This window comes from Vidua macroura, chromosome 2, assembly GCF_024509145.1.
Source record: "Vidua macroura isolate BioBank_ID:100142 chromosome 2, ASM2450914v1, whole genome shotgun sequence".
In the NCBI taxonomy this organism is placed as follows: Eukaryota; Metazoa; Chordata; class Aves; order Passeriformes; family Viduidae; genus Vidua; species Vidua macroura.
In genome coordinates, this window is record NC_071572.1 from 38,840,392 (window position 1) to 38,859,978 (window position 19,587).

The window sequence follows — 19,587 nt, forward strand, 5'->3', positions numbered from 1 at the left end:
ATTTCACTTGAAGGGAAATTAGAAAACTTACATACAGCAAAGAGCCCTTCATTTCTGGGGGTATTGTATAGAAACATCAATTCCTTTCACACAGGAGCTATAGCTGAGGGCAAAAGAAATGAAAAGGGCACCACTGAAAATGGTAGTAGTTTATTTAAATAGTTATGCAATCAGTTTAATAGAGTATAGTACATCTTTTTAGTTCAGTTCACAAAAGGCATATGTGCACTTAATACTTCATTTGATGTTTTGACTTGGAAGAATTGATATCTCTCGGTTTTCTTCAGACTGCACAATTCTGTTTACATGAGAAAAATATTCTTGCTGCTGGTACTTTTGGGAAAAAATGGATGTGAAGATATTACATGTTTTAAAAAACCTGTGAAAAAATAGAAAGTGAAGTGCTGTTTCCTAACACAAGACAGCTGATATGTGAAAGACTGAGTGGTTGGTGTACACCAAGATTTTTCTCATCTTCTCTGTCCCAGTCTTTAGTCAAATTTCATTTTGTAAAGCTTCTGAAAGAATGAAATTCAATCAAGTTAAACATAATTTTGTTTGCTGATACTGAAGTGTAAAGTTATGTACTTCAAGGGCTAACATCCAGTGTTCAGTGAAATCTTTAAGTATTTTGTGTTCCCACAATTTGTCTTTTAACTGGGTAAAATTTGAATATGTGAACTTCAACATAGATAATCAGAGCAATCTAATTTGGTAAGAGTCTCAGTGTTCTCGATAATATCCGAAAGAGATATATAAATAGAATTCAGTCCTGAGAAACTTCTTTCAGGGTTTCATTTTACTTTAATGATTCCTGGGAAAATGCTGCTCTATCTTTTTGTATTTTTTGACACTGTCAATGGATCTTTGTTTGGTTATTTCTCAGTCTAAATGTACCATTCTGCTGCTTCTTTGCCATGGGCCTTGTCATATTATATGAATGTGGAGTACAGTGGCAGGATTTTTTTCTTTGTGGAAGCTGTGCTAGAACTGCTTTTATGGGATGCTGAATTTGTGTGCTATTTTATATCTTACATTGTGAGGAACTGCCTCTGTGCATGCTTAGTAAGCTTTATAGCATCTCTGCTCTCCTTAAAATCAGTGAAAATACTTTTTCTCCCATTTGAGAAAGCTTTACTTTATTTGTTGATGGTATGTTACTGCATGTTACAATCATATAGAGATGAAATTCAACAATTAAATACCATAACAACTAGGCTCCAACACTCATGTGTGCTGGATCAGTATGTCCCAGATACTGTGCCAACTGCAATTAGGGTTTTTCAGTTAATGGACATGTCAGATAAATCCTTTTTTGAATGTAGAAGGTGAATTAGACTTATCTAAGTGCATTATGAACCTATCTTTTTGGACTTCAATCTTCAATCTGTATACTGTTTTGAAATTAGATTTTCAAAGTTTGGGAAAAAATAGTGTATGTGTTTGTTTTAGAGGAAGTACATACAATTTGATTTCAAATAGTAAAGTAATCTAAATAATGAGTCCTGATCTGGGTGCTGAGAAATCTCTTTTCAAGAGTCAGTACTCACAGTATGTTTCAACCAGGTAACTTAGTCTTCTGAGATTTGTCTTAAAGTGGGATTTGAGTTGTCTTCCAACTCAGATTTGTCTTGAAATATATTTATTCCTATTTATTCTTGCCATAAATTAAGATGACACATCTTCTCCCTGTAGCTCTAGATCCTTCCTTCATTCTTCAGTTTTTAACAGGCAAAGTCTTCAACATGTTCCTGTACATATTATTTCAGAAATGTTCTTTGATACATTTTTATCCTTAGATAATAATTGTGCCTGTTACCTTTTTTTGGGGGGGTTTTTTGTGACTGTTGAGTTTCTTCTAGTTTATGCTATAATGAAAACAATGTTTGACACATTGCTGTAGTATTCCTTCTGCTTTGAAGGATTAGATAGATTTGATTTGAGTCAAACTTTCTCTTACCTGGCAAACAAATGAAATTAAGAGCATGAGGTCTCCATACAAAGTGCCTTGTGAAAGGTGTGGTGGCCTCATTTTTAAAACTAGGAAATTAATAATCTTTCTTAAATAGCTGGAATAGGTAAGCTGATCTGTACCTCAGATTTTGTCTTACTGTCTTCATTGTATGAATTATCCAATCCTAAGTATCAACATACACCAAAAGCCAGTAATGAATGACACAAGTGCTGACTGTTTCTTTTTAGAGAAAGAATTTTTAGCTACTTGATTCCACAAAATATCTGACTGTGTGGCATCTGGTGGAATATCCATCTGTGTTTTCAGGTGCACTACAATGTTGGCAAAAACCTGGCTGACAAAGGAAATCAAAGTGCTGCAATCAAATACTACAGAGAAGCTGTAAGGTATTAGAAATTCTACTCTTTAATGATCTTTCCTAAAATTGCTTTCATGTTTAACATGAAGAAAATGCTTAGGTATTCATTTTCATGTTCTGCAGCATTGCAAAGCTAGCAATTTGCATATATTAATACATGGCCATACATAATAATAATCTCTTGAATTTTAAATTTTAGGTTGAATCCAAAATATGTGCATGCCATGAACAACCTTGGAAATATTCTGAAAGAAAGAAATGAGCTCCATGAAGCAGAGGAGTTGCTGTCCTTAGCTGTGCAAATACAGTATGTTTAGACCAATGCTAAGCAGTGTTTTGCACCAACTGAACCAAAATGATACAATAGGATTTTGTGTTTCAAATGCTTAATTGTCTCTCTCTTGCTGGCTTTTTTTTCCCAATTTGCCCAGACCTGATTTTGCTGCTGCATGGATGAATCTAGGAATAGTGCAGAACAGTTTAAGAAGGTTTGAAGAGGCAGAGCAAAGCTATTGGACAGCAATTAAACACAGAAAAAAATATCCAGATTGTTACTACAATTTAGGGCGGTTGGTAAGTGCTTTTGAATAAATGATAGCTATGACTGGAATCTGTGTGTATTTCTGTATGTATATATAGATAGATTTATATAATTCTGCTGTAATGTTAAAAGCTGATAGTTATCCCAGTTTGCTTATATTGCATTTTATGGTGATTTCATACTTTTGTAGCTTTTCCTATTGATTTCCCAGTATACTTCCTTCCATACAACCTTTGGTAATCCTACTTTATCATATAAAGAAGTATAAACAAAAATACAGATTTAAAATTCTTTTTTCCAAAGGTATTATTAATCATTTCCCAATGTTTTGCATTCATTATTATATTCTTAGCTAGTAGAACTATGCAAAAAAATTCAAATTAGATTTTTGGAAATATGTACATTAAATATTTACTAAAACTCTTGTGTAGAGAGAAATTGTATGCTGTTTCTTCTACTTATTCTATTGGTACGTGCATATTTGAAAACAAGCCTCACTTCCAGAGAACAGAAAAGGAAAATTAGTATATAGCATTCTTATCTTCCATAATACAAGAGTATTCCTTTTATATTCATTTTTGTCTATAGAAAGAAATCCTACTAGAAGGGACAAGACATTAATGACTTTTTAGTGTCTTTAGTGAATAATAGGAAAGTAAAGCAAGCAATAGCAAAATTACTGGATTTTTCTTTTGTTTTAGTATGCAGATTTGAATCGCCATATAGATGCATTGAATGCATGGAGGAATGCTACAGTCCTGAAACCAGAGCACAGTTTGGCCTGGAACAATATGATAATATTGCTTGATAACACAGGTAAAGGTCTGTTTGAATGTTTTAATGAATAATTCAGTGTCTAGAAAAACTTAAACCTTTATCTGGTTTTATCTAAAAGAATCTCTACCTCTTTGGCTACCAGACACCCTCTAATACTATAAGAATGCCTTCTGACTCTGGATTTAAAGCATCACTTGAAATCCAGCCCATAAATTGAATTTCTGATATTTACTTAAAATGCCATCATTATGCAAGCATGTTTGTATTATAAATTAAATTCCTGAACTTTGCTTTGTTGTTCTTCTGAAGGTGTTATTTGTTGAAAACAAGATGGAGATATTCTGTTGCCTAGTCTACAGGATTTTACATTTGTGTGTGTGATACCTGGTTTTCTCTAAAAAATTATGCAGTCAGCTACTTGTAAAATATCTGTGCTTGCAGCATGAACTAATAAGGCTGTGTTAAAACGTGCCTTCTCTTTTTCTGCTACCTGGGTTCCCAGGCAATCTAGCTCAAGCAGAAGCAGTTGGAAGAGAAGCCCTGGAATTAATACCTAATGATCATTCTCTTATGTTTTCCTTGGCTAATGTACTGGGGAAGTCACAAAAATATAAGGTAGGTAACTAGAGCTTTTTAACTCTAGGGCTTTGGGTTGGTTTAGTTGGGTTTTTTCCCTTAATTAAACTCCATCTACGTTTTTTGTAGAAACCATTTGAGGAGATCATTGTGGACTATGACTTACATAATCTGTTTAAAATGTTTCAGTGCCCTTTTCTGCCATAGAATTGGTGTGTGATTCTGTCTTGAGCTTATCTCTCCTTATTTTAGATGCCTGGGTTACAAATGTTGCTGCCCTACACTATGTCAGTGGTCAGTGGAGAGAAATAGGCTCTTAAGCACGCTAGAGGGCACTTAGGGTCTTGTGTTGCTTCACTGCTGAGGGAGAGAGCCTGCATTGAATTAAGAGACCTTGTTTCAGGAACTCAAATTAGATGGGACAGGCTAGTCCTTGTGCTTTTGCTATGTATTCTGTGAATACATATCTATAGATAAGAATTCTAGCCTTTTTGCCTCAGACACGATCTAAAATATAGTAATATGAGTTTGTTAATCACAGAGTGTGGTTGGGTGATCTCAGAATGCTACGAGAGAAAGTACATACATTGCTTAATGTATTTAACTTTTTCTTGGATGCAGTGGACCTGCATGTGAGTGGTACCTCAGCATTTCACTACCTTCATTTGCAAGTAGTAAATGTAATGAAACTGATGAGAATGACTTGTTTTCCAAAGGGAATTGTATCAGATGATAAGCTTATATGACAGAGAATAAATCATATACATTTAATATAGTTAGTTGTTTAAACTGACTCTATAATCAGTGATTTAGGTGTATGATAGGGACAAATTAATAATAAGTCCTTGGTGTTCCTTAGCAAAACATCATTTACTGAACCTTTTTTAAAGTTTTTTTAGGCTTTTAAGGGGTTTGATATCTTTTTGATAGCGATAATGTTAACAGCACTGCAGGAACATCCTCATTTATATACAAAGTAAGAAGATTCTATGATATGAAACTTGACAGGAGGAAATGGCCTAAGTTGCACCAGGAAAGGTTTAAATTAGATATTAGGAATTTTTTTTCGCAAAAGGGTTTGTAAAAACTTGCACCTGATTGCCCAGGGAAGTGATGGAGTCACCATCCCTGGAAGTGTTCAAAAAATGTATGGATATGGCACTTGAGGACACAGTTAATGGTGATGCAGGGTTTACAGTTAACCTCATGATCTTAAAGGTCTTTTCCAACTTTAGTAAGTCCATGATTCTCAAAACAGATACATTTTTCCTGTAGTTACTGTGACCACTTATATTTCTACAGTATTGTTCAGCTGTGGAATCCTGACCTGTCCACATGTGAGGCCAGGGCCTGTGACAACACTGCTCTGGCTTTTGTTTGTGTTAGTAATGCTTTTAAACAGCCTGTTACTGGTTTTCTATACTGGCTGGGTTTTTTTCCTTGACACTCTAATTATTTTCTCTCTCCACCTGAGACTGTTATAAAATACGTATTTTAGGTTGGTTTAGTAAAGTTCCAGAAGAATACAAATTAACATCCAAAATGCATAAGGTATAAGATTATGGAGGAGGTAATTGCTAGAATTATTTTGGTGAGTCAGGCCTGTGGAAGAATAGAGGATTTTATAGTCATTCATCAGGAAGAATATGTAGCATGGCAGAATAAAGAGCATTTATGATGAAATAAAGTGGAAAAAAATAAGTTGAAAACAAGCTAAAAATTTTTTCCAGGTGTAGGAGAGACAAGTCTCTCTTAGTGCATTTAAAAAATAAAAAAGAAGACAGTAGTTTTGATTGCCAGACCTGAAAGATTATTATGCTGCAGGAGAACATGTTGGAGACAATGTAGAAGTAAGAGTAGGGGAAAGTGCAGCTTTTAAGTCCATATTCTGAAAAAAGCAAAAGGAGTAGTGGAGCCTAGGAAAAAAAACAGGACGCCAGTGAGTGTTTTAATAGTTCAATATGGAGTGGTAGATTTGTGCAGAGCTTAACTAGTCACTAAAAACTGATGGGTTATAACAGGGAGAGCAAATTAAGGGAATTGGAAAGTGGGCTCACTTACAAAGGTTATGATCTCAGCAGCTGTATTTGGCATTGCCTGGAAAGAGGAGATACAGATTTGTTTGTAATGAGAGAATGCTTACTGACAAAAAAAAAAAAGCATGAAAAATTCAGATTTCTTGTCCACCCCCTCACCATGTAAAAACAGAAAAATGGATGGCTCTTTGAGAATTTTTATTGAATGGAATTGGAGGGGAGGAATGGGGGATGGAGACTGTCAAGGTGATGGAGGTAATTTTCAGAGTGCTGCCTGGCTGTGTCTGATGTGTTGTATAACCTCAGGCATTTAATTTATTAGGTCACTCGTTATGTGTCTGTATAAAAGTTGCTACTATGCTGGCTCTACTATGTTGTCGTGCAAGAAGATTTGTTCTGGGGTTTTTTGTTATCTTTTATTTTAAAAGACACTGAGTCAAAAAGGTTTTATTAGGTTGTGAGAGATTTCCTTCCAATAAGCATACAACATTCTCCTCCTTCCAATAAGCACACAACATTCTCCTTCAGTTTCAAATGCATTTTCATTTTCAGCAGAAGATAGGTTTCCTACGTCACAAAAAAAAAAAACCACAGCCCTTTATTTTTTGTTTGTATCTAGTGATGAATGATTTATTGTTCCAGAGAGAAAAGCATATAAAGGATGAGCTGTTTCTGTGGCTTTTTGTTTGGGTTTTTTAATTAACATCTGTTATACCAAGTTAGACTCTCCTTTGAATGCTTGTTCTTATCTCAATTGATGAAGAACCAAGCTATCTTTAGTTCTTTGAAAAAGATGTGTGCTATATTTTTGTTACATATACATCTATGCTTTTTCTGTTAAAAGTGCAATAAATTGAAACCATTCAGCATTTTTTGTATTTGAAATAAAGCCAGACTACAATTTTGTGGCCTTGGCAGCAGATGGAATGCGGTGTGCTTACCCCAAGCCTTTGCTATATGCAAGCTGCAAGTTTCTTGGCAACACTTGAAGATTTGGCAAGATGCAGCAATTTGAAATACCAGTGATATACTGGAATGTATATTTACTCCATATATCCACAATAATATGAATATAATGCACCTTAAATAGCCTTTAAACAACCACTATGCTTCTACTAGTTGCTGAGCAAAGCAGTAGTGATAAAAATATTCTCAGCATGGAGTTGAAGATGTATGGTAATGGCAGCCACCTCTTGAATATCTATTTCATTAAATTACCTGGAAGCACATTGCACGTGCTGCCCCACTGTCCTTCAGCAGTGAAAGGATGCAAGTCTGTAAATTAGGTGCTCCTCCTCTGTGTAGGTGGCAACTTTTAGGCATAAGGTTAATTTAAATGGTCAGCGTATCTTTCATTTTGACTGCCGTTAACCTGACTAGTGATGAAAAAAGAGATTTACTACATCAAAATAGTAAAATCTGGAGTGGGAAAAAACACAACTTTGTGGGACTTGAAGTTACTGCATGCTTTCAAATGCCAATCCACTGTTGATTTTTAGGACTTGAGAGTTGCATGGAACGAGGAGGTTATCTTGCACCACTTGCCAAATTTTTGAGTCTCAGTATGTTTCTCAGGTGACTGAGAAACATGGAAATCATGGAATAATTTTGCCTGGAAATGACATCTAGAGGTCATCTAGTCCAACCCCTAACACAAACCAGTGCCAGTTCCAGTTGAATCCTGAATATCTCTGTCAATAGAGATTCTATAACCTCTCTGGACAGCATCTTTCAATGCATGATCAACTTTATTATTAAAACAAATTTATGTTTCCTTTAACTGGAATTTCTTGTATGCCAGTTTGCATCCATTATATCTCATCCCATCTCACAGACATGTGAGAAGAGTCTGTTTCCGTCTTCTCTGTATTATCTCATCAGGTAGTTGTAGGCAGCACCTTCATCTCTCCTGAAGGCTGAAAAGATCCAGTTCTCTCAGCTGGTCTTTGCACGTCTTGTGCTTCAGCCCTGTTCCATTTTGGTGGCTCTCTGCAAAACTCACTGGAGTATGTCTGTGTCTTTCTTGTAACGGAGACCCTCAGCCTTAACACATACTCCAGGTGTGGTCTTGGAAGTACTTATCAAAACCACATGGCCACCAGAGATCCATTCCATCTTCAACCATTCTGTGATTCCTGCTAGTCTGTTTCTCTGCCCTGCCCAGGTCCCTCAAAATGGCTGTTCTCCCTTCCAACGTATTTCTCCCTCCTCTTAGATGCTATCTGTAAAGTTTTGAAACTGCATTCAGTCCCATCATCCAAAATATGAATGAAATCACAAACAGTATGGGTTTCAAAAAGACCAATGGATCCAGGAATGTTAATAGTCTGGATATGAGAATGCTGGAGCAACTGCACATGCCACAGGAAAGCAATGCTAAAATTTGCACTATGGACATAAATTTGCAGATATCTGGTTCCCCATGTTAACTCCTATCCAAATATTCCTTGTCCTGAAACAAAATCAGAATCACAGAATAGTTGAGATTGGAAGGGACTTCTGGAGATTGTTTCATCCAACCCCCTGCTAAAGCAGGTTCACCTAGAGCAGGTTGCACAGAATCGTGTTCAAGCAAGTTTTGAATATCTCCAGGGAAGGACACTGCACAACTTCTTTGGTCAGTCTGTTCCGGTGGTCTGTCACCTGAACAGTAAAGAAGTTCTTCCCCATGCTCAGGTGGAACTTCCCGTGCATCAGTTGCTGCTTGTTGCCTCTTGTGGTGTTGCATGGCATGAATGAGAAGAGCCTGGATTCATCCATTTGGCACCCTCCCTTCAGATACTTGGACACTGAGGACTGAGGTCGTCTCTCAGTCATCTCTTCTTGAGGCTAAGCAGGCCCAGCTCCTTCTGCCTTTCCTCATAAGAGATCCTCCAGACCCCTCATCATCTTCATAGCCCTCCACTGGACTAGTTCAGAGAACCCTGGGGTTTGTAATTTCCTTGACCCATGGAGATTAAGGCACTTTCTGCATGAGTCTCTCCTGGCTTGAGAATGGCAGTCTCAGCTGTGCTCAGCAATGCTTTTAGTTTGGGCTTGAATTTGGACATATGGGGAGGCTCTTAAGTCACTCAGAGCTGAGTGACTCAATCTTGACATCAGAAATTTCTTTTCCCCTGAAGGGACCCTTACAGAGAGTTATTTCATGCTTGACATGAGAAGATGGTGGAACCAAAAATCTGGCTGACAGGTTTTCTTTTTCAGTAGAGCCTGTGTTTTATTTTAAGCAGTGAAAGCTTAGCACAAAGGAAAGGACTTTTCTCCATGTTACTGTTCTCACATACCTCAGACAGCAAGCATGTGCATTCAGATGGAAGCCTACCACATTGAGGTAATTTTATCTTCAGGTCATTTGCATTGAAACTGAATTAACAACTTTCCCTAAAGCACAGCACAGCATAGAAATCTATGTAAAATTTGCTCTCAAGTATCTAAACTTGCATGCTAGTGAGTAAATATGCTCTATTTGGATTGGGCAGGATGTGACTTTTTAAACTTCTGCAGAAAATATGCTCTGGTTAAAAAAGTACCAATATTAGCAGCTAGTTTGGAAAAATAGAATTGTTTTAATTAGAGAATAAATTTAGTGGTAAATTATTCTCTGAATATTAGGTGAGAGAGCTGAGGTTTTCTAAGAAGTACTCAGATATCAAGAGTCTTAAGAGCACACATTGCAAGCAGTAAAACAGAGAAGACAACTGGTGAGGAAAATCTAAAGGATGTTGCATGGCATGATATGATTTGGTATGATTTTTTAAGTAAAAGGTACTCAGCTACTCTTCATGGGGAACCAAACTGAAACATCTGTTTGAAAGGGATTTACTGGAATGCCCGTATTTTTAATGCTAAAACTATTGTAAAAGGAAATGTATCTATAAGCAGTTTGCTTAGATACCAAATTACATTTCCTTAATTTGATTGCATAAGTAGGGAAAACTTCAGCAGGTAATGTTTGAAAATACTATAACTATTTTAAAAAAGGTGCTTTAGATAAAGAGCACACTTTACTAGTGCTTAATAAATTTCTGCTAAAATAACAGCAGCCTATGGAAACATGACATTTATTTGCAGAATTATCCTGGTTTCAGGGGGCTGTAGCTACCTGAGCTACAGGATCAGGCAGGATCAGGATATTTATATGGTAGTATCATATAGATATGGCATAGTTTCGGAGGGTTTGTAATTACAGTGGTGGGTAAAATATGTATATGAAAATGGACTTTCCTGATGACTTGTTATTTTAAATTATTCAGGAATCTGAAGCTTTGTTCCTCAAGGCAATTAAAGCCAATCCAAATGCTGCCAGTTATCACGGTAATTTGGGTAAGAGCCTTTCTAAATCTTATCAGCTGTATTGTTTATTTGCTTCATATTCATTGTGTGTAAAAAGAAAAAGCAATCTTTTGAGCCTTCTTCTTGCTGGGCAGATTTCTATTTTACTTTCTAGAAGAACTGCCAGCCAGAACAGGGCACTAAAGCCAGAAAAGCTGTCACATGATATGACAGATCAAGAGGGCTGCAAAATCCAGCCCAGAGGTAGCTGCACTTTAGTGTCTGCAAATTGGTTCATTTATGCTATGCTTGTAACCCGCAATGAGCTCACCAGATAAGAGCTGCCATTTATGGCTCCATTGTAATTCATTCCTTCATCATTCCCATGCCAGTTCTGCTCCCAGGCTTTGCTCCTGCATTTGGCAACAGAACAAGCAGCTACTGTGCCACCAGCCAGTGACAGACCCTCACTGGAAACAAATACCTCAATGTTGTTCTCCAAGTGATTGGCAAGACTGTACGTTATTCAACAATATTGCTAATGAAATTCCCCACTGATGTTCCAGCTGTGCTTTATCATCGCTGGGGAAACCTTGACTTGGCGAAGAAGCACTATGAAGTCTCTCTGAAGCTTGATCCCACGGCACCAGGAACCAAGGAAAACTACAACCTCTTAAGAAGAAAACTGGAGCAGTTGCAAAAGAAAGGCGGTGGCTGATGTTCCCTTTTCAGGTTGCCCGTGCATGCTGTTTATGACTACTGTTACATGGGTACTTTTGACCGTGTACAGGCTTCAGTCATCATTTCTCAAAAACAACACCACCAGCACCGCACACTTGAATGTCCTGTCTTGCCCTTCTACAGATCCTAACATTTCAGCTTGAGGGATCATTTTATTTTCACTTGAACTGCTTTTAAAGTCCATTAGAAGATTTTTATAGGTATATGAAAGCAATGCAGATGGAATTTCACAGCATACACATGTAATTTGATATCTTCATCTGACTTTTTAGTAGTGGGATGAATAGCAGGAGGCAGTTTTATTTCTGAAAGAGATACTTAAAAGTGCTATTTCCTGTTTAAATCCTGATCTTTTCAAGTATGAAAAAATATCTGTCCACTTCAGTTTTATTACTGCCTTCCAGTGGCAGTCCTGCAGAGCCAGTGGAAGAATGAATTCTCACATGAGTGCTGGAGCACATCAGCACATGTACTCATAATAATTTGAGTTAAGCCCTTATGCTCATTTCTGTCACCAGCCTGTGAAGTGTCAAGATTTGTACAGGAGTAAATAAGGGCAAGGATTTGACCATAAATGTCTGTCAGCCAGTGTACTGCTCAGGTATGCTTGAGTACAGAAAATACTGTTAGATGGAGATTTTAGCAAGCAGCTAATGAAAAGAAGGTGAGGCAACAGAGGAGTCAGGTAGAGTTTCTGTTCTTGCAGGCAGCCTCATCTACCACAGACAACATGGACAACAAGTCAGAGTTGCTTTAGTTCCTATGGCAGGTCAGTGGTTTAAAATCAGTATGTTATCTGTAGGGGCTAATTGCTGTGTTCTCAGGCAATTCAGTGCTTTCTGGCTAAGGACATTACACCTTTCAGCTCCAATATTGCTGGGGAATAAAGAGAGAATTTCTGTGGAACAGTTACTGGGCAGAAGACCTGACCTTGGCTGTTGATCTGTTACCTGGCTTCACCTTTGTCTCCCATGGCTCATGTGTTTGCTGAAGGGGCAGATAAATAAGCATAGCTGTTAATGCATAAACTGAGCACATTGATGTGGGATGATTCAGAGGTGGTTTATGTTGATACCATGTTACCTCTCAAAAGTGGCTATGCTTTAATACACATTTGAACTCTGGCTGTCCAGAGTTGTCATGTACTATATATTTACATTCCTGCTTCAGGAAGTAGTAACATGTCTGTTTATTTGCTGGTGGTTATTTTTTCCTGTTTCTTTGGTTTTTTTTGAGATGTTTTGTTTTGTTTGTTTGTTTAAGATTTGAAGTTTGCTATTGGATATGAAAGCTGGGGAACTTTACCTTTCTTTTCGTATTCCTTTATTCTTGCCATCCATGTCCCCTGGAAGAAATTGATCAGCACAGTATGATCAAAGCTAGCTCAGGTACTACAAGTCATGCAGGTACTTTAGTGTATTATTTTTGCCACACTAACTGTAGATCTAGCCAGCAAGGCTGTGGCAGTGTGGTGCTGTCCACCATTTTGGCTTTGAACGAACTAACATGGCTACATACTGGTTTTAGTTGTGGTGCCAGAGGCATGTATGTGTGCTCCTCTCCTGCAAATATAGCCTGTTTCTCAGCGGGACTAATTAGTTCACATAGGGTACAAAGCCGTGGCAATTGTTTCCATTTCTTCTGGTTTCTGGACAAAGTTTTCAGAATTTTTTTTTTTAATATGATCCAAGCATGCTCTTTGATAAGTATCTGGCAAGCAGAACACTGCACCAGTATGGCTAATCATCTTCCAATGACCAGCATAGCTTAGTACCAACTTTTGTATCTGAAAGGTGCTGAAAGAGATACACCTTTCAGTACAAGCAGCAGGTTCCTAAGGATTTCCATACATAGCCTACTATTCATCAGATAGACAAAACATGTAGCTTTTTCAGTCATGAGGAATTAAAGAGTAGGGTTCTGGCTGGATGAGCTAATTTATAGAAGAAGATAAATATGTTTACTATAATCTGGTCCTTTCTGTATATTTGGAATATGACATCCTGAGTTTAAATTATTATTCTCCTCATAAAGTCCACATGTGTAGTTTTCCCTGTTGCTTTCCATATCAGCTTTAAAGACATCCACTAGATCAATATTATGTATGAGAGATTAATTTTTTCTAGGTCATTATAAACCAAAGTTGTAGAAATTCTTCTGTGGAAGTCCTTCTATTCAAGAGTCTTAAGACAGAAGAGGCAGACAAACAAGTTGGATGTTTTGTTAGTATTTGAAAATAGTGTTTACTTTTCAGTACAGACAACATAATTTCTTTTTGATTAGCTTGCTGGCTACCTGTATATATTTTTGTGAGGGTTTATTTGTTTTATATAATATTTACTGCTATAGAAATTCAATGTCATTACTTGTATGATGGCAATATGAAGCATACCCATATGTCTGAGTTTAATGTTGAGGCAGAATTGTGTTCAGAAGAAGCCACAAAGATGACTGCTTTTGTAATAAAAACTTCCTTAAGACTTTTAAGAATACTAAATATTTTTTACTTTATTTTCAGAAATATTTTGAAAGTGCAAACAGTGCAGTGGCTTTTATTAAAATGGTTATAATGTTAACCTTTTTATTGTTTTTTCTTACCTCATAACTGACTCCTGGAACAGTGCAGAACACTTCAAAGAGAAAAGGATGAAGAAAAAGTGGGCTTGTACATAACTGTAGTTACAAATATTGCCTATCTTTCCAGCATGCTGATTTTTTTTTTCCCATTGCTAATTCCAGAAGATTAAAGTTTCCTTATCAGTTGGCCTATTTGATTCTCTAGGGAAATTACAAAGCCTTTTTTCTTCCTTTTTTTTTTTTTTTTTTTTTCTTTGAGAATGATTACTTGCTCAAATACAGTTTAGAGAAGAGAAACAGAATGATTTAATGCACAGACTGGAGTCAAGAAAACAGTCACAATGACTGCTGTGGATGTTAGTCTCTTTTCACCAAAAACTTCCAGTGGAGTTTCCTAATTGTATGTCTTTATTGTGTCTAGATCAATGACATGAACATGAAGTTTCCTGTTATTTAATTTCATAGTATTTAAACTTTAGAGATGTGGGTTGTGTGTGTGTTTATGGGCACTAAGAAATAAAAATCTAGAATACTTTTGAATGGTTTGTTAAAAATATTTGGCTTATTCACTGGGAACCTTTTCCTTCATATTTCAGATACCTGTATCTAAGCTGTTCATCCTAGTTTCTCCATATAGTCACTGGGGGAAAAAAAGCATTTTTAGGATGTGGGAAGTCATACTTGAAGGAGATATTCATCTTCACTAACTTCAAAGGGTAACTAAGGTGATCAGCTCATATACATGAAGAAAAATCTCACTGCTGCTTTCAGTTTAAGTAATCTGATCCCATACATGAAGTAATCTGGTCCCTCTAGCATTCTCATACATTATTGACACCAAGAATGTTAAAAGACTGGCATTAAAGCAAACTGGCAGGTACTTGCCTTGAGAGACAGAGAGTAGCTGGATGAGGGAGTGGGAGAAAACAAATTAATTTTGATAAATTTACATGACTGATAAAGAATTGAACAACAAATCCCTGTGTATGAAAACAGAACATTCATGTCCCGTTTAATTCATTGCTAGCTTATGTTTCTGTAATGAACAGTAACAACTTCTTATTGAATTAAATTTTAGTGTCCTTCACTCCTATTTTAAAAAGCAATTCTAAAGCAACTGTACATTTGCAAGAGTGAGATTTATATTTTTTCCTTAAATTCTCAACAGTGAGATTTGTATTTTTTCCTGTAAGTTCCAGTTGCTATTTCAAGCTGTAGGTGTTAGAATGTTAAATGTGATAGCACCGTGTGTTTCGGTATGGTGAGGTTTTTTTGTTTTGATATCTTTTGATATTTATTTGCTGGTTCCTGCCTGTGTCCCATATTTCACATGAATATTGGTACATTCATGTACCTGTCATTACATGTAGATTCCCATGTGCTTCTCAACTTGGCCCTCTCACTGAATAGTGCTCCCTTCCACAACTCTTGGTGTGTCTCTACCAGATGTGTCTAAATGAGGGCACGTTTAACTCAAAAAGACTAAATTTTGCTAGGAGCAAAAGTGAGATCACATGGCTGGATTTCTGCGACATAAAAGCTGAGGGAGCCACATTTGTGTCATGGAACACCCAAAGTAGCAGGTGGCACTAGTAAAGGGCCCTTCAGACTGTGCTGGGCTCCACAATAACGTGATTGTACATAGGTGTAATGTTATAAACACAGCAACTTGAACCCTGTGCTTTAAAGAAAAAGGACTATATCTCTCTCCAAGGAAGAGGATGTGCACAGTTGCATGGACTATTGAGCATTGGAGGACTGATTACCTTGTGTTAGAAAGTTGCACTGCCGTGTTGTGGCATGGGTGTTCCGTGTGTGTCAGTGATGATACATGTCAAGTGGTTCAGGGCTTTTTAAAGTAAGTATTTTTGTTAGGAAAAATTCCTGCAGGTACTGAAACTTGTAGCTTGTGATTTCTGAGCTGAACTTTTTTTATGTAGTATTAATCATTTAGAGCCAATGGTATGTTCCAATTTATTTTCAGCTGAGCAGGAAGTAAATACATTTGCAATGAAGCTATGAAATAAATCTGCATTTTGCTATCTCTTTTTGCCTATGTTTTAATTGTGACAATTGTTATTTTTGTAGTAAGTTTTTGATTCAGGGTTTTGAATCAAAATCTTCCTAGTAAGCTAGGAAAAAAACCTAATGGGCCTGGCAGATTATGACTGGGACATACAGGAAGACATTCTTCCTCTTAGAGTAACAGTTCAAAATCTTGATTCAGCATGAGTCTATTGATGTTGAATGTGTGTGCCTAAACAAATAAACAAAAAGCAGAACCTGAAGAAAGCAATGGAATACTTAACTAATTAATTCAGTCTCTAAAATGATAACTTATAGAAAGCAGGAGCTACTATCTCAAATGCTGAGCAATCTTCTCTGCCAAAATCAGATTTTTTACCCAGTGTGCAACAAGCCAATAATGACACACTTAAGAGAGACATTGATTATTTATTTCAGAGTTGCACAATCAGTGGTATTGCACAAATGATACACTAATTATCAGAACATTTTACTATTTATAGAATTTAGCAAAGGAATTAGTGTTCATTGGCTACAAGATACATAGTTCTCTTATTAATTGGTATTCTTTTTTTGGTTAATGATTCTCTTGCTTCTCATGCTAATTAGTCCTATGCTCAGTCTTTCTCTTCTTTGGGGTCTGTGAGCCAGTGGTCACAACCTCCCCCTGTTGGAATTATAATTTACCCAGTCAGAGTTGATTGCAGTACAATCACTGGGTTGGGTTTATTAGTTCCTACTTTATCTTGGGAGTTCTGCCAGATGTCTCTGTGGCCTGTAAATTTTGCATTCTTTGTGTCCACTATCAGTGGTACATCCCTTTTCCCAAGCTTTGTTAACCTTCCCCTAGGTCTGAGATCACTGAAGCATTTCAAGCCCTAAACCCTAACAAGGCAATTCTACCAAGTAATTTGTTTTTCTAACACCTGGACATCACTTAGAGCTTTCTTGTTAGCTGTTACCTGCTCACAGATTGAATATCCCTTCTTTTATTAGGCTTAAAAGCAAAGAGCAAACATCAAAGAACATCCTTTCTTAAGAAAATTTTTATATATATTTACATATACATATTTATATATGTTGTTTTGCAACAATCCTACCCAGTATTATAGGTGGAATAGAATTATTGAATGGTAATTGGGTGTGAAAGTGAATGATCTATAAAAGATACAACCTGGCTCCCACTCTAACTAGTCAAGGAGGAGGCACTGACATCAAAATATCACCTGCTGTCCCAATAACCAGGCTACAGAATGGTACCTGTATGCTCCAGAGAGAATCATAGAATATCCTGTGTTGGAAGGGACCCATAGGGCTCATCCAGGTCCAACTCCTGGCTCTGTATGCACAGGGCCAGCCCCAAGAGTCACACCGTGTGCCCAAGAGTGTTGTCTGAAACACTTCTTTAACTTCGTCAGGCTGATGCTGTGACCACTTCTCTGGGGAGCCTGTTCTAGAGCTCAGCCATCCTTTGATTGAGAAACCTTGTTTCTGACATCCAGCTTAAACCTTCCCTGACACAACTTCACAGCTTCAGGCCATTCCCTTGGATTATATCACTGCTCACCAGAGAAGAGATCAGTGGCCTTCTTTTTCCTGAGGAAGTTGCAGACTGCAATGTCTCCCCTCAGTCTCCTCCAGGCTGAACAGATTGCTCCTCATACGGCTTCTCCTCTAGACTCCTCACCATCTTCAAAATCTTCCTTTAGACACTCTCTGATAAACTATCTTCCTTGTATTGTGGCACCCAAAACTGCACACAGTATTCAAGGTGAGGCCACCCCAGTGCAGAACAGAGCAGGACAATCCCGCTGGTGCTGCTGTGCCGGATGTCCCCCAGGATGTGCTTGGCCCTCCTGGCTGCCAGGGCACTGCTGACTCATGTTCAATTTGCCATCGGCCAGGACCCCCGCGGCCCTTTCTACAGCACCAATAAAAAAGGTATCTCACTCTTATTCCTCCTATCAATGCATTCAAGTTAAAGTGATTTACTGTGTGGAACCTTCACATTTTTGTGAAGGTTTTCTCATGCTTTGCTAGAGAGCAGACTAATCCCTACGGAGCCACCTCGAGGGAGTCTGGCTGGTAACTAGAGGCTGCCTGCAAAGGTGGTCAACAGAAAGGCACTTAGCAGCCTCGAAGTTTAAAACTCCTGCTTCAGCAGGCTCAAGACCTCTGTGCCTGCAGCCAAAATCCTCTCCTACAGAGGAGTTAACAGCGTTTATAAAATAAAAAGTTTTTTTTAAAAGGTTCTCTAAAGGCCAGATTGGCTGCCAAACGTTGCACTGCTTGACGCACGTTTATTACGGCCTCCAGCAGGCGAGGTCCCGGCGCGGGTTCCGGGAGCGGCCCTTCCCGAGAGCGCCGGGCGCTCCTCCGGCTTTGGCAGCGGGCGCGGGGTGTCCGGCTCTCCCGGCCCCACGCCCGGCTGGCCGCCCTGTCCGCGCTCCCGCCAAGCACGATCCGTCCCTCTGGCAGCCGGGGCGGCTCCAGCCGGCAACCCCGGCTCGCCCCGGCTCCCTGCGCTGCCCCGTCCGCAGGGGAGGGAGCGCGGGCAGGCACCGCCCCACGCCCCGCTCCGCCCCGCCGTCTATTCCCCGGAGAGGCGCCCCGGGACGGGCAGAAGGCCGAAGCTGCCGGCGGGAGCGGAGGTGCGCAGGCAGCGCTGGCGAGTGAGTGCCCCGAAGAGCGCCGGGCAGAGCGGGGCGGGGCGGCTGGGCCGGGGCCGGTCCGCCCTCGCCACACGTGATGGCGCGGGGAAGCGCTGAGGGGAGGCGGAGGTGCCGGCTCGGGCTGTGGGAGGGCCGGCAGTGGCGGCCGGGGGCTCTGCCGGCCGTGTGGCAGAGCGGGGAGAGCCCTGCCGGGAGCGCCCTGCGGCCCGGGCCGCGCTCTGAAAGCCACGTGGGAGCCGGCCCGGCCCGGCCCTGCCGGCGGTGCGGGGCTCGGCGGGCGGCTCAGGGCTCCTCCCGGCCGGGACACGGGTGCCCGTGGGACAAGGGCGCAGCAGCGCGTCAGTGTGCGAGGGGGGCGGCCCGTCGGTGATACAGCCGAGTGCAGGGAGCGCTGTCTCTGGCGCTGGACCAGTCAAGGTGGTCGGGCACATCCTTCAAACAGAAGTGTTCATTATGATCCAAAAACTCCTTTTAGTAACATACCTTTGCCCTTGTAATGGGTTAGTGATGTGTGTTTGAAGAGCCAATACCTAAACTAGAGGGAAAAGAGAAAGGAAAAAGATCAGGTATCATAGATGCAGAGTCTAGCAGAAGGTGCCTCTGCCCACGGTGGGGCTTGAAGATAGATGGTTTAAGGTCCCTTCCAACCCAGACCATTCCATGACTGTATATCCTTACGAGATAACATTTCAGAGCACTTATTTTTTTGCCTGCATTGCTTGGACCAGAATGTTTGGGAGGGTCTTTTTTTTTTTGTTTCAATCCACCTTGGCTTTTCATTTTGCTATATGTTTGTCCCCCACCTGTTCTGTATCCTTTTCCATTATAAAGTTACAAAAGTCTTTTTGGGTTTGAGTTAAGGTTCATTTAATTATATCTGAGTTAATTCCAGACAATTAACTTCCTCATTTTTTGCTTCAGGTATTTTTTAATTTGCTGCTTCTGTAATTTTTGCTATACTTTGAAAATATCAAGGTAGCAATTTCTATAGAGCTGAACATACAGTGGCACAATTGTAAATATCTCCATGACCAAGT

General features: G+C 39.1%; 2 protein-coding genes across 4 annotated transcripts in view; both read left to right on the forward strand.

The window, feature by feature from the left end:
- Positions 1 to 19,587, forward strand: part of TMTC4 (transmembrane O-mannosyltransferase targeting cadherins 4) — an 83,518-nt gene that overhangs the window by 39,877 nt on the left and 24,054 nt on the right. Inside the window, exons 12-18 of the mRNA XM_054004577.1 lie at positions 2,282 to 2,361; positions 2,533 to 2,640; positions 2,765 to 2,906; positions 3,576 to 3,690; positions 4,154 to 4,266; positions 10,517 to 10,586; positions 11,102 to 11,267. Of these exons, the coding sequence (XP_053860552.1) occupies positions 2,282 to 2,361; positions 2,533 to 2,640; positions 2,765 to 2,906; positions 3,576 to 3,690; positions 4,154 to 4,266; positions 10,517 to 10,586; positions 11,102 to 11,253 (780 nt within the window). The 3' untranslated portion in view covers positions 11,254 to 11,267. The remainder of the gene's footprint in view (positions 1 to 2,281; positions 2,362 to 2,532; positions 2,641 to 2,764; positions 2,907 to 3,575; positions 3,691 to 4,153; positions 4,267 to 10,516; positions 10,587 to 11,101; positions 11,268 to 19,587) is intronic.
- GGACT (gamma-glutamylamine cyclotransferase) overlaps positions 18,195 to 19,587 on the forward strand; it is a 28,747-nt gene continuing 27,354 nt past the window's right edge. For 2 of the 3 annotated variants that reach the window (XM_054004619.1, XM_054004608.1), the window contains exon 1: positions 18,498 to 18,550. The gene's annotated coding sequence lies outside the window, so the exon portion shown is untranslated. Of the gene's footprint in view, positions 18,551 to 19,587 lie in introns of all 3 variants that reach the window. The other variant, XM_054004627.1, reaches the window with a different exon arrangement.